Source organism: Centropristis striata, chromosome 2 (assembly GCF_030273125.1).
Source record: "Centropristis striata isolate RG_2023a ecotype Rhode Island chromosome 2, C.striata_1.0, whole genome shotgun sequence".
Taxonomy (NCBI): domain Eukaryota; kingdom Metazoa; phylum Chordata; class Actinopteri; order Perciformes; family Serranidae; genus Centropristis; species Centropristis striata.
In genome coordinates this window covers 15,799,366-15,812,337 of record NC_081518.1, presented here as the reverse complement: position 1 = coordinate 15,812,337, position 12,972 = coordinate 15,799,366, and the positions used below count along the sequence as shown (strand labels likewise).

The window sequence follows — 12,972 nt, the reverse complement described above, 5'->3', positions numbered from 1 at the left end:
GGAGCAGACCATATCTGGACTGTAGAGGGATCTGATCACTGACTACAGCCTCTCTACACCTCAACCTGACTGAGAGAAGCTGCTGCTAGTTCATGTTAGCATTAACTGGAGCATTAACTGGGATGTTAGTTTTGGCAAAAAACAAAAACAAAATGTTCGTTACTGACCTCAGAAAAATGACCAGTGACTCCTTGGAGTGTCTGTTAGTCCAACCAAACGCTGAACAAGACATTTTACTGAACAAAACGTTCAAATAAACTGTCATTAAGTTAAAATATAGTGAAAGGGTCAAAGTTATGAGACCAAACCGCTAAACGTCCTTTTTTATATCTATAACGTTATATATAACTTTATTGACATGTTGCCATGGATACCCATTGTTCTGCTTCTCTCCTGATGACGGCTCACCTTGTTATTGACCTGTCAATCAAAGTTAGCCACGCCCAAAATCATATGATTCTTTACCTTCTATTTTCTTCTAAATGGGGCCATTATTTACACTATTAACATCAAATTGTCTTGAAGAAGATCTTTTACTAGCGATTGAGACCATAGTGTTGTCCTAAAAAAAATTCTGAGGTAATAAATCAAGTGAGAAGTTTTCTCATTTTGTATTGAAATGGATGGACCCAAATGCTTCTGCAGTAGCTGTCAGCGCCCCCTGCTGGAATTTTTGGTAGAATGCAGCTTAAGGCACTTCCTGGTTTGCCTCACTGTTCAGACCCGGAGGTTGACACCTGGTAAGATCACTCAAGGACTGAAACATTATATGAAACATGAGACCACCTCTTCAGCGACCAAAGGTTCAATACAATTTCCTGCAAACTCTCTTGCATTAGAATTATATAGAGTCAAAACAATTAACGTTCTGTCGTTAAACCGTCTCACCTTGCCCTCTATCCATCACTTTGAGCCACCTGTGCTGTCTGACTGACTGACATGTGCACTTAGGTCGCTTCTTCTTCATCTTTATCTTCTTCGTCTGTGTTTGTGACGGTTGTGTGTTCAGGTGTATTACTGCCACGCAGACTGAGCTCTGAGCTCGCTATTCTGCTGGTAACTTTTTAGGAAATCTATTGACAGAACAAAAAGAAAAACTTATTATCTAATTTAGGACTATAGTCGTTGAATGTTGAATGTTATCACATGATTTAATGAGTGTTATCAGTGATAATTGGTGAGTAAAGGTGCAGCTGGTTATCAGCCCATTTGATGGCAGGTCACTGGAAACTAAGCATTACATTTTGTTAGAGCCGGAGCTCTTAAAGCCTCCCACACTCTGCCCAGGTTCTTTTGTTCTAGACTTGTTTTTTTTACAAAAGACTCAAAACAACTGAATATAGTTTACCTTTTATTGTAAGAATAATAACCAAATGCAATGAGCAGCTGGACTGCTGTGTCCACGCCGGGATCACCAGTCAGAATACCAAAAAGTTCTTCAATTCACAGTTTTCTTCTGGCCCCACAGTAGGTTGGGCTTTATCACAATTGGTCGATTTTGGATGGTGTCACAGTAGCCAACCTACACTGGACACCTCGTGATACTTCATTTCAAAACTAGACACCTTCCCTTTCTTAGTTCCCTTTTTTTAAGGCCTATGATGTCTTCTATGTATGTTTCTCACTGAAATAGCTGCACCCTGATCAAGTTCTAACCAGTTTTCAGGAAAGGTGGTGGTGACTGGTGGACAGAGTCTCATGTAAACCATGATCGATTTGTTGTTTTATGATGTTTTAAAATACATACTAACTTAAAATGTGTGTGTGTCTGTCTGTGTGTGTGTGTGTGTGTGTCTGTGTCTGTGTCTGTCTGTGTGTGTGTGTGTGTGTGTGTGTGTGTGTGTGTGTGTGTCTCCAGGGGGACGACTGCTCCATCAGCTGTCCTTCAGGTCTGTTTGGGATCAACTGCACCTCGTCGTGTTCCTGCCACAACGAGATCAGCTGCTCGCACATCGACGGCTCCTGCTTCTGCAGAGAAGGTGAAGTTCACTGTTAGAGATCATTATTTGATGAATATTAAATATTTAACTCTATAAGGTTCTCCTTATAGAAACACACACACAGTCAACCAAATAGTGGAAGAACTTAACTTTAACCAAAGTAATGTTTTGAATGCAGGACTTTTACTTGTAGTGAAGTATTTTCACAGTGTGGTGTTAGTACTTTTACTGCCAAGATCTCCAACCTAAGCAACAGAATAGATGTTTGTCAGCACCACCCATAGACTCCTATGAGCGCTTGGCAGTTCACGGAACAGAGTGGAGCGTTCTGAAAACAGCACACACGTCATTTTCAGTGGTGGAATGTAACTAACTGTAACTTACTCAAGTACTGTACTTATGTAGAATTTTGAGGTACTTGTACTTTACTTTAGTATTTCCATTTTAGGTAACTTTATACTTGTACTCTATTCTGTGGCAAATATAAAGAAAAATCAAACTTCATAACAGTATATTAAGTTGTTAAAATGAGCCTTACCTTTACAAATGTTAAATGCTGCTTACATAAATACGTCAATACAAATAATACAATAATATATTTAGAATATATAAAACAACATATCTAAGTGTCTCCATTCTGCATAACAAGTACTTTCAATTCTGATGCTTTAAGGACATTTTAATGCTGATACATTTGTATTTTTGCTTCAGTAAGTTTTGAATGCAGGACTTTTACTGTAGTGGAGTCATTTCACAGTCAGTTCATTTATATGCATAGTTTAATCGAGCTATGCTTAAAATTTGATTTTGGCATCTTATCAGACTTCTGTCCTTGTCCCAGTTTTCATTCAACTTAGAAAAAATCGAATAACTGACAGGAAAGTGTCCTCCTCCTCAACACTGGGTGGCGATATGCATAGTTTAAGCCGGTTAATATGGCCCCCTTTCTGGTTGACCTATTACATCATGAAAAACAAGTGGAGAAAGGCGGGAAACCAGTATTTTGCAACTACAAGAACAACAAGATGGATAATAGTACATCTCTGTTCATTTCGTACGTAATGTACACGTTACTCATTATAAGTTGCACACTATCCCTTGTGGGTTCTGGTGGTTCTTCTCCTGTGATTGTATTCTTCTTCTGCAACCGGCTTTGGTCTGGGGGTGGGGGGGTGAAGCATGCGTTGTCTTGTCATACATGCCGGCGAAAATCTTATTCCAATTGCATTATCTGGGAGTCTTAATCGGAGTTGGAGAACTCCGGCATCAGTCGGACTAACACGTTTAAATGCACTTTTGTAAGGCAATAATTTGTTTTTCAAGTGTCATGTAAACGTACTGAGTGTGGTATTAGTACTTTTATTGAAGTAAGAGATCTGAATACTTTTTCCACCAGTGGTCAAACATAAATGTACGGTTCATGGTTGTAAAAAAGCTGCAGTTTCTGTGAATTTATGCTACAAAACCACTGAGCTAGTTTTAGGGCAGAAACCTTCCTGGTTAGACTTTAAAAGACAGTTTAAACAGGAAAAACATGATGTAATTGCTGGAAGTGAAGTAGTGACAAGGACGACGTGAGCCATGGAAGTTAATAAGTTGTTTACTTTTGCTTTCACACGAGACATGAACCGTGTTCTCCTGGTGAAAGTCTGACGCTCGTTCATTACTCTCCATCAGCAAGATGGCGGTGATTGTAGAGGACTATGGAAGAATTATCCTATCTTTATTCAAGAGCGTAGATTTTCAGTTTGAGAGCATAATTGCATGATTTTATTCCTTTTCAGTGACACAGCTCCTTCTCATGCTCAGATTTATTCTCCTAATGATCACATTTTCTGCTGCTTTCTTTCAAAATCCGAGCTTGAACTCAAAAAATCACATGCTTGTGCTCACATTTCTTCTTCTTGGACGCAAATATGTCCTGTGATCAGATCTAAAGAACAAGCACGTCCTCTCAGGTCGAGGTATCTGCTCAGACTGAAGATGTCCATCCCTCCCCTGCGCTTATAATAGTGTGTTTTACCGGCCAATAGGGAGACAGCTAGAGTGTGGACCAATCAAATGACAGATGCCGTCTTGGGTGCATTCCTTCGCCATTTTTGAGCACTCCGTAGGGTCAGGTAGTATATTGTCTGCTTGTAAAACTGCTTCTCTCTTAAAATACACATTTACCATAATAGCCAGCTATTTGAATTGTCACCTTTTTAAGATGCCAGCATATTTATGTATAATTAATCTTAAGTAATCCTAAAAAGAGTTATCGTAGTTTACATTTTTTGTAAAGGAGAAGGAGCTGTGTCACTGAAAAGGAATAAAATCATATTCTCAAACTGAAAATCTTCACTCTTGAATAAAGAAAGTTTATTTCTTCCATAGAGGACAGTCTGAAACATAAATAAAAGCCTTATTTGACTGCCTGTTCAAACACCATATCTTGTGGTTTTTGTAGGGGGGAACCGGTCTGTTTAGATGAGAGATGGAGGTAGTTTGTTTAGGCCTGTCACAATATCACATTTTTTAGGACGACATATTTTCCCAGAAACTAAATTAGAGCATAATAAGTTCATCCTTTTCCACAGCAATGAATTAATTTTTAAATCTCAAGAATATTTAACATTGGAATTGAAATGTGGAAAAGAAATATTAAAATATCTAAGATAAATAAAACTTAAATAAATAAACTACAACCAAAACATAACACTGCAATGAGATAATCATTATGTATTATATTATTTATTTATTAAAACAACAGCTGGAATGGCTGCTTGGGAAATATATTTTTTTTCAGCAGTTCATACTGCCTGTCAGACATTTGCAGGATTACTTTAAACACAACACAAAAAAGCACAAAAAGTCAGTATATTGAGTCCAGTAAAAAAACTATCGTGTCCATTTTTATACATTGAACGATAAGTCGATATATTAATTATCGTGACAGGCCTATGTTTGTTGTCAGATCTTCCTGATATCTCTGACATTAACGTCTTCTCCTCGCCTGTTTATAATCACAGTTGTGAGCGTGAAGCTTTCTGCTGGTTTCTGTGTTGCAGAGCTGTAATCAGCCGGCCAATCACCACCCAGCACCCTTTAAACTGAGAGAGAGAGAGATGTGTAAAAATAACAACAACAACAGAAACCCAGGCTCTCCCTCGACCCGACTCACCCTCTCTATTGTCTCTGTGTCTCTGTGTTTCTCCGGCTGCCTGTTGAACAGAATGGGCTTCAATTTGTTTCCTTTAGAGTCGGACACATGAAAACAGCAGCAGCAGGTCGAGTTAAAAGCACAAACTCTCCTGTAACTCAGATGCTTTTCTTTTCTTTTTCTACTCTTGTAGTTGCAGAAACTCGCCTCTGCCTCTTCAGTGTTCCAATTTGTTTTTTGCACTTAAATTCTGCAGTTTTTACTGTCACAGTCACTGTTTATTTGTTTTTTTACCAGCATGGTGAAGAGAAACCAGTGATCAGCTGTACAGATCAAACTGGAACATTAGCTGTGTTTTCTTTAAGGGGAAGAGTGTCCACCGGAAAAGTCTCAGACCACGCCCTCTCAAATGTCCGCTCACTCTGTGTGTCTCCACTTCAAAAAGGCCCCCAGGGGGATTTACGACACTCAGGAGGTGACGTAGGGTTTTCGATCGTAGCGACGGATTAAGAGACGCAACTGTGGCCGCCGTCGCTAACTGTGCACAAAGTCAGCAGCTGATCATAAACAAAGCAGCATGGCTAATTATGCACAGCGTCTCTGATCATAAACATCATGATCGTGAATTAACCGGCATCACTGTGCACAGAGTGTCCGGTGCTTATTGTAAACAAACAGATCGCTAAGTGAACACCTCCTGCAGCAGCAGCAGTACATATACACTGTACTGCTACAAAGCTAACTATAGCTAACTGTCGCTAACGAGGTCGGCCGGCTTGTGAACAGTTAACAAGCCGGCCAACCTCGTTATCGCTCTTTAAGACGGAGTCGCTGGATTTGTCTCGAGTTATTGATGAGGAGATCTTGATTCTCTTCCGTTTATATCACTTGATTACACGTGAATTCGCAAGATCTCGTGCGTCCTCGGGACTCCGCTGTCCACAACAGCTGGACACAGACGGATCCGGTGTGTGTTGACGGACTGCGGAGATACGCAGCCGTTGCGGACGAACCCGTTTCGGAGTCGGCACGTGTTGTTGTGCCGTCGAGTACTACGTCACATCCTGCTTAGCGATCTATCCAATCAGTAACCAGGCTGTTTTCAGGGGAGAAAAAATACCCTGCTCTTCTACAGGGACTAAGAAAGTCCCGACAAAAAACGGCTCTGGACTGCTCGTATTCAGATTAGGGGCGTTTCAGTGAGTGAGACCCGCCTCGTTCCGGGTATTGCCTGGTAGTGGAAACAGCCCTTCTTACTGATTCAACTAACATGATGCATTGGATTAGTCTTATTTCTAAATAGATTATTTCTATATATTTAAAGTCATTAATTTCACCAATGTGCAAATCAGAGAGCTACAGGAGGTATTTCTAACAACTGCTATAAGGTTTTATAATGCACAAAAATAACTTTGCACTTATGTCTGTCATTAAGCTGCTGTGACACCATAATGTCCTATAAAATATTAATGAGGAATCTATCTTTAATCACAGTATACGCATTAGAAAGAAAGATACTGTTGCCTTTTATTGGTCTTGACTTAGACTCAGTTTAGTTGATCTTAGTTCCAGCAGAGTCCAGGTTGAAAAATACCAACATTTCATTATTTTCTTTGGGGGATTATGGCATTTTTGTATTGTTGGATCAGATAAAACAGGCAGTTTAATTGGCTTCAGGACATTTTTTATACCTAAATTGACAATAGACCAATTGAGGATATAATGGGCAGTCCTGTTTAATTAATTTTAGTCTATTTCAGTGTCTGTGAGGTTATTTTTGATTATTGTTAATAGATTTCTTATTTCTTTTGTTATTAATTCAGCCTGTAGATTATCTCTTCTTCTCTAAACTCACCCGTTTCTCCTCCTTTACTTATCCTTGTTTCATGTTTTGTCCTGCTTTAATACAACTATTTGTTCTAAAAAGCAACATTCTGGGGACCTTTCTTCTCAAAAATCAGTATCGGTCGGGCTCTTCTCTTCACAGATTTAATGGCTTCATAGGTTTTTTTTTGCCATTTTTGTATTGTTGGATCAGATAAAACCGGCCATTTTTTAGATGTAAATGAACAATAGACTAATTGAGGATATAATGTGTGTGATTGTCTATTTTAGTATGTGAGGTTATTTTTGATTATTGTGAATTTTAATAGATTTGATCATTTATTTTGTTTTTAATTCAGCTGTTATATTATCTCCTCTTCTCTAAACTTACCTGTTTCTCCTCCTCAACTTCACCTTGTTTTGTTTTTCCGCTTCACTTCCTCAATATCTTTCAATATCTGCATCCTTAATTTATTTCATTATTTAATGCAGTTATTTGTTCTAAAAAGCATCATTCTGGGGACCCTTTCACAGTCAAATCGGTGCACAATCCACATTAAAAAGCTCTTTCTGAATTCCAATTCTCAATCTGATATATCTGTCGAAAAATTGATTAATTCTCCATTTCTCTTCTCAAAAATCAGCATCGGTCGGGCTCTAATCTTCACAGATTTAAGGGCTGTTTATTTTCGGATATTTGAATATATTATCTTATTGTGATATTATTGGAAAAATGCCAACATTTCATTATTTTCTTAGTTTTTTTGGCATTTTTGTATTGTTGGATCCAATAAAACAGGCAATTTAATTGGCTTCAGGCCATTTTTTAGACCTAAATTGACAATGGACCAATTGAGGATATAATGGGCAGCACTTTTATTGTCTATTTCAGTATGTGTGAGGTTATTTTAGATTTTTGTGAATTTTAATAGATTTCCTCTTCTGAACTTCCCTTTGTTTCATGTTTTGTCCTCCGCTTCACTTACTTAATATCTCTCAATATCTGCATCCTTAATTTATTCATTTATTTACTTATTCATTCATTATTTAATACAGTTATTTGTTTAAAAGGCAGCATTCTGAGGACCTTTTCGCAGTCAAATCCATCAAAATATTGATTAGTTGTCCATTTTTTTTCTTCTCAAAAATCAGCATCGGTCAGGCTCTACTCTTCACAGATTTAACGGCTGTTTATTTTCGTTTATTTGAATATATTATCTTATACTGATATTATCCAGAAATGCCAAAAAATCATTATTTTCTTTGTTTTTTTTGGCATTTTTATATTGTTCAGATATTATTATATTATTATCAGATATAACAAGCAATTTAATTGGCTTCAGGACATTTTTTAGACCAAAATTAATAATATACTGATGAAATAATGGGCAGAGCAGCGCTGTTTAATTGTCTATTTCCGTGTCTGTGATGTTATTTTTGATTATTGTGAATTATAATTTCTCTTGTTATTAATTCAGCCTGTAGATGATCTCCTCTTCTCTAAACTCACCTGTTCCTCCTCCTTAACTCCACCTTGTTTTTCCGCTTCACTTCCTCAATATCTCTCAATATGTGCATCCTTAAATATTTATGTGCCTCTGAAGCTCATGGGGAAACGCGGCTAATTAAATTGTAGAGATCTGAGGCTGCAGGACCAGGAGGCCTGAGAGCTCCAGCTCAGTCTTCACCCTTTATTCTCTGGGAGGGGAAGAGTTCAGGCTGATTATAAGGGTCATGGAACATGTGTTGGCCATGTAGAGGAACATCTGATGGTCTGTTCAGCTCACTAACCCGTCAGGAATCGAATATTTACCATGTTTTTGCTAAAGAGGCGTGAGCAGGCAGGGGGTCCCGCATCAAACAGATTATTTGACACATTTTTGTGTTAAAGAAATTAAACTGAAAGAAGAACGGACGTTGGGACTCATGTGATGTTTTATTTATGATTCTCTGGATCAATGTTTCAGCACATGTTGCCTTCTGTGGGATTAAAGTCTAATAAGTGAAAGCGGATGAATAGTGAATCAGACATGTGTTCGACGCGTCATTTATAGTCGAGAAACGCCTCCGACATCAACACATCCTCGCTCTGCTGTAATGTTCTTATCGCAGAGGGGCGGTCAGGGGCAGGCAGGAAATGAGACGGATTGATATGCAGCTGACGGCGCCGGCCGGACGTTACAGTTCAGGGCCACACATTAACCCCGAGGACACCAAGACGCCCCACATATCCCCCAGTTAGACACCAGCAGGGACAGAATGGACACACAGAGCAGAAAGCATGAAAGAGAAAACAATTCTAGATACTTATATTAAAATACAATGTGATAAAATGATATAAATATATAAAAACAGGTTTAAAAAAAGCCTGGAGCATCTACAGTTCACATATAAAAGTAAGAGGGGCAAGGATGATGCGACTGTAACCTTGTTCAACACCTTAGCAAAGCCTTTACAAGTCCCCACACATTATGCCAGAATTATTTTTATTGACTTTACATCCGTTTTTAATACTATGCAAATCCATATCCTGTTGCAGCGACTCATAGATCTCGGGGCTAACGGTGGTATCATCCATTGGATCAGAGATTTCCTCTCTGACCGCCCACAAAGAGTCCTTGTAAATGGTAGTGTTTCTGATCAATACTGAAATTTCAGTATTGATCAAGCATGTTTTCATTTATTTAAATACGCAGATGACATGGTGCTGGTTGTTCTACTGCAGGAGGGTGATATCGAAAGAGAGAACCTGTATTTTAATCATGTACTGAGCTTTCAAAAATGGTGTTCAGCCAGCTCCTTGGAAATTAATGTTCTTAAGACCAAGGAGCTAGTCCTACAGAATAACAAAAATATTATGAGGCCAGTAAACATAGATGGACAAATGGTTGAAATGGCCGATGATTTTTAATATTTGGGCACATACATCGACAATCGTCTTTCCTTTCAAATCATGTTTTTAAAAAATGTTCACAACGCCTCCACTTGCTATACAAGCTTAACAGTTTTGGAGTGAGTCAAAGTATTTTAGAAACAGTGTATAAGAGCCTGGTGGAAAGTATTTTATCATTTAATATAACCATGTGGTACGGAAACCTAAATATTAAAGGGAGAAACAAACTGTAGAAAATAGTGAACATGGCCTCTAAGATTTTAGGGAAGCCACAGAAAAATCACCTCTACAAAAAGTCCTTTGTGCCAGAAGCTGTCAACGCAATAAATAAGAGCAGAATGCTGTAGCTATTTACTCTGTTTACTCCTGCTGTTTCCTTTGCTGAGTGTTTCCCTGCACAGCAGGTTCTCCGAATAAGGCAGGTCTTAGAACTACAATTGTAAACTTGATTTGTACTGTGGTGTGCTATTATGAAATTATGTACTTGAATGGGTGATGTGTGGAGTACAGTTATTGCTGTATTCTATTTTTATATTTTTGAAATGTTTTCTTTTTTGTGTCACTATTTGTTCTGTTGTTTTGAGACATGTCTATGGTGAAACCAAAGAGGAATTTCCACTCAGTGGATCATAAAGTTTTCGCTATTAGTAAATACTAAATTTCAACGACAAGAATCCATGTAATTCATGATCTTCCAGGTCCTGATGGTAAGAACTCTGAGTGCATTTATTAAATAATCTATTTTTATTTGTTTAGATTGAGACTATTTATCAAATCTTCTTACAGTCTTCCTAAATCTCAGCAGGTACTTTATGTTCCATTACTGATGGAAAAGATGCACAAAACTATGAAAAGCCGGAGTTACAGGATGCTTCACAGTAATTCCTTTAACTGTCCGTATACTGATGGTTGTCTGTCTCTGTCTTTGTGTGTCTGTGTGTGTGTGTGTGTGTGTGTGTGTGTGTGTGTGTGCAGGCTGGCAGGGTGTAGACTGCTCCATCCCCTGCTCCAGCGGCTCGTGGGGTCTGAGCTGCAACCAGACGTGTCAGTGCACCAACGGGGCGGCCTGCGACCCCGTCAACGGGACCTGCACCTGCTCGCCGGGCTGGAGGGACGAGTACTGCGACCTGCCCTGTCATGTGAGTGATCACTCGTTGTTTTTATTTTAAAATATAATTCAACTGCACTAATAAACACGACTTCTCTAGTGTGTTGTACAATACATAACTCATAGTTCTCAGGGTTCCTACGAAACAGTCTGACGTTGTCAATCAGGTTTTTCAGAATAAAAGCTCTTAAATGTTATATTAGATTTAGAGGTGATGCATAGTTGCAGGAGAAATATCTCCCTGTGTGATTCACTTGTTTAAACCTGTTTTGGTCTTCAGTATCTTCTCAGTCCAGCTCTTTCTTTTTCTTATAATGTTTCAATTGATTATCCACAGGACAGCTGCTCTCATGAAGATAACAGAACTTTAAAATGTACACAAACTAGTGCAGATTGCTTATTTCCAGAAAGTTTTCCTGCACGTTTAGGAGAAGACACAAAGCCTCTCTTGGGTCAGATTTCTGCTAAAATCTCAATAATAACTTTTTTGGTGTAAACTTTTAATTTGGTGAGGGTTTTAATTAGCCAATGAAAGGTGTCTTAATGTGGAGAATTATTTATATCTTACTCTGTGTGTTTGAGAAATGCCAGAACAGACTTAACGTTTCACAGAAAGTTGTCAAAATTAATAAATTTCAAGCAAATCTGTAATTACATTTTAAATTAAAAATGATTTTTAGCAGTTTTATCTGATGTCAAGTGATGACAGTTTGAGTGAGACTGTGTCTGCTGTGTCCTGGCTGCTGTAGGAGGGCTCGTACGGGCTGGACTGCAGGGAGAGATGTGACTGTGTGAACGCCGATGGCTGCGATCCAGTTACGGGATTCTGCCGCTGCCTCGCGGGCTGGACAGGTGAGCTCTGCTGCTGCTGTGTTCCTCTGATAAACACTCTGAGGCTGCAGGCGGCAGGGAGGAGAGCTCCTCATGCAGCCAAGGACTGGAGTGTTTCAGGAGCAGGAAGGTAGAATGAAAGAGACACAGAGGCAAGAATGGAGACAACAAATCAATACGACACATGAGAAATTTAATTCTGAGTTTTACAACAAGTATCTGAAGAATGAAACATTTAGACTCTCTGACTCTTGGGGGGTTTTATGAGAAACTTTTTTTATAACAAAATAAGAGATGCACGATACAATATTAATATCAGATATCAGGCCGATACATTCTCAAACAGCTGGATCAGGTATCGGTGCTGATTTACTCAGTTTAATTCTATGTTGACGTTTAAATGCAGCTACGTGCTGCTCAGGCGGCAATCTCCGTGCCTGAGCATGGAGGCCACCAGGAAGTGCATAAAGCCTGCAATTCACCGAAAATTCCAGTAGGGGGTGCTAAGTTTGGCTGCAAAAGAAATCTGCCCATTCATTTCAGTGCTAAATTTGAAAACTTCTCACTTGATTTATTACCTCAGAAAAATTGTTCAGGGACATTATGGTCTCAATCGCTAGTAAAAAATCTTCTTCAAGACAATTTGATGTCAATAGTTAATAATGGCCAATAATGGCCCCATTTAGAAGAAAATAGAAGATAAAGAATCGTATGATTTGGGGCGTTTCTAGCTTTGATTGACAGGTCACTGACAAGGCGAGCCGTCACCAGGAGAGAAGCAGAGCAATGCGTATCCACGGCAACTTGTCAATAAAGTTATATATAACGTTATATAGATAGAAAAGAGGACGTTTACCGATTTGGTCTCATAACTTTGACGCTTTCACTGTATTTTCACTTAATGACAGTTTATTTGAACGTTTTGTTCAGTAAAAATGCCTTGTTCAGTGTTTGGTTGGACTAACAGACGCTCCAAGGAGTCGCTGCTCAGTTTTCTGAGGTAAGAAAAATACATTTTGTTTTTGTTTTTTTGCTAGCCAAAACTAACATCCCAGTTAATGCTCCAATTAGTGCTAACATGAATTAGCAGCGGCTTCTCTCAGTCGGGTTGCCGGTGTAGAGAGGCGTGTAGTCAGTGTCGTCAGATCCCTCGCGCTCCGCCACAGTCCAATTATGGTCTGTTCCGCGTATCGGAAACAAGATGGCGACGCAAGATGGCGAAGAGTATAACGCT

The 12,972-nt window shown here is 39.0% G+C and overlaps 1 protein-coding gene across 1 annotated transcript in view; it reads left to right on the top strand.

Annotated features, from left to right (window-relative positions):
* The window catches only part of LOC131990292 (multiple epidermal growth factor-like domains protein 11), a 210,004-nt gene that overhangs the window by 160,010 nt on the left and 37,022 nt on the right, over positions 1–12,972 (top strand). Inside the window, exons 12-14 of the mRNA XM_059355636.1 lie at positions 1,859–1,979; positions 10,775–10,938; positions 11,657–11,759. Of these exons, the coding sequence (XP_059211619.1) occupies positions 1,859–1,979; positions 10,775–10,938; positions 11,657–11,759 (388 nt within the window). The remainder of the gene's footprint in view (positions 1–1,858; positions 1,980–10,774; positions 10,939–11,656; positions 11,760–12,972) is intronic.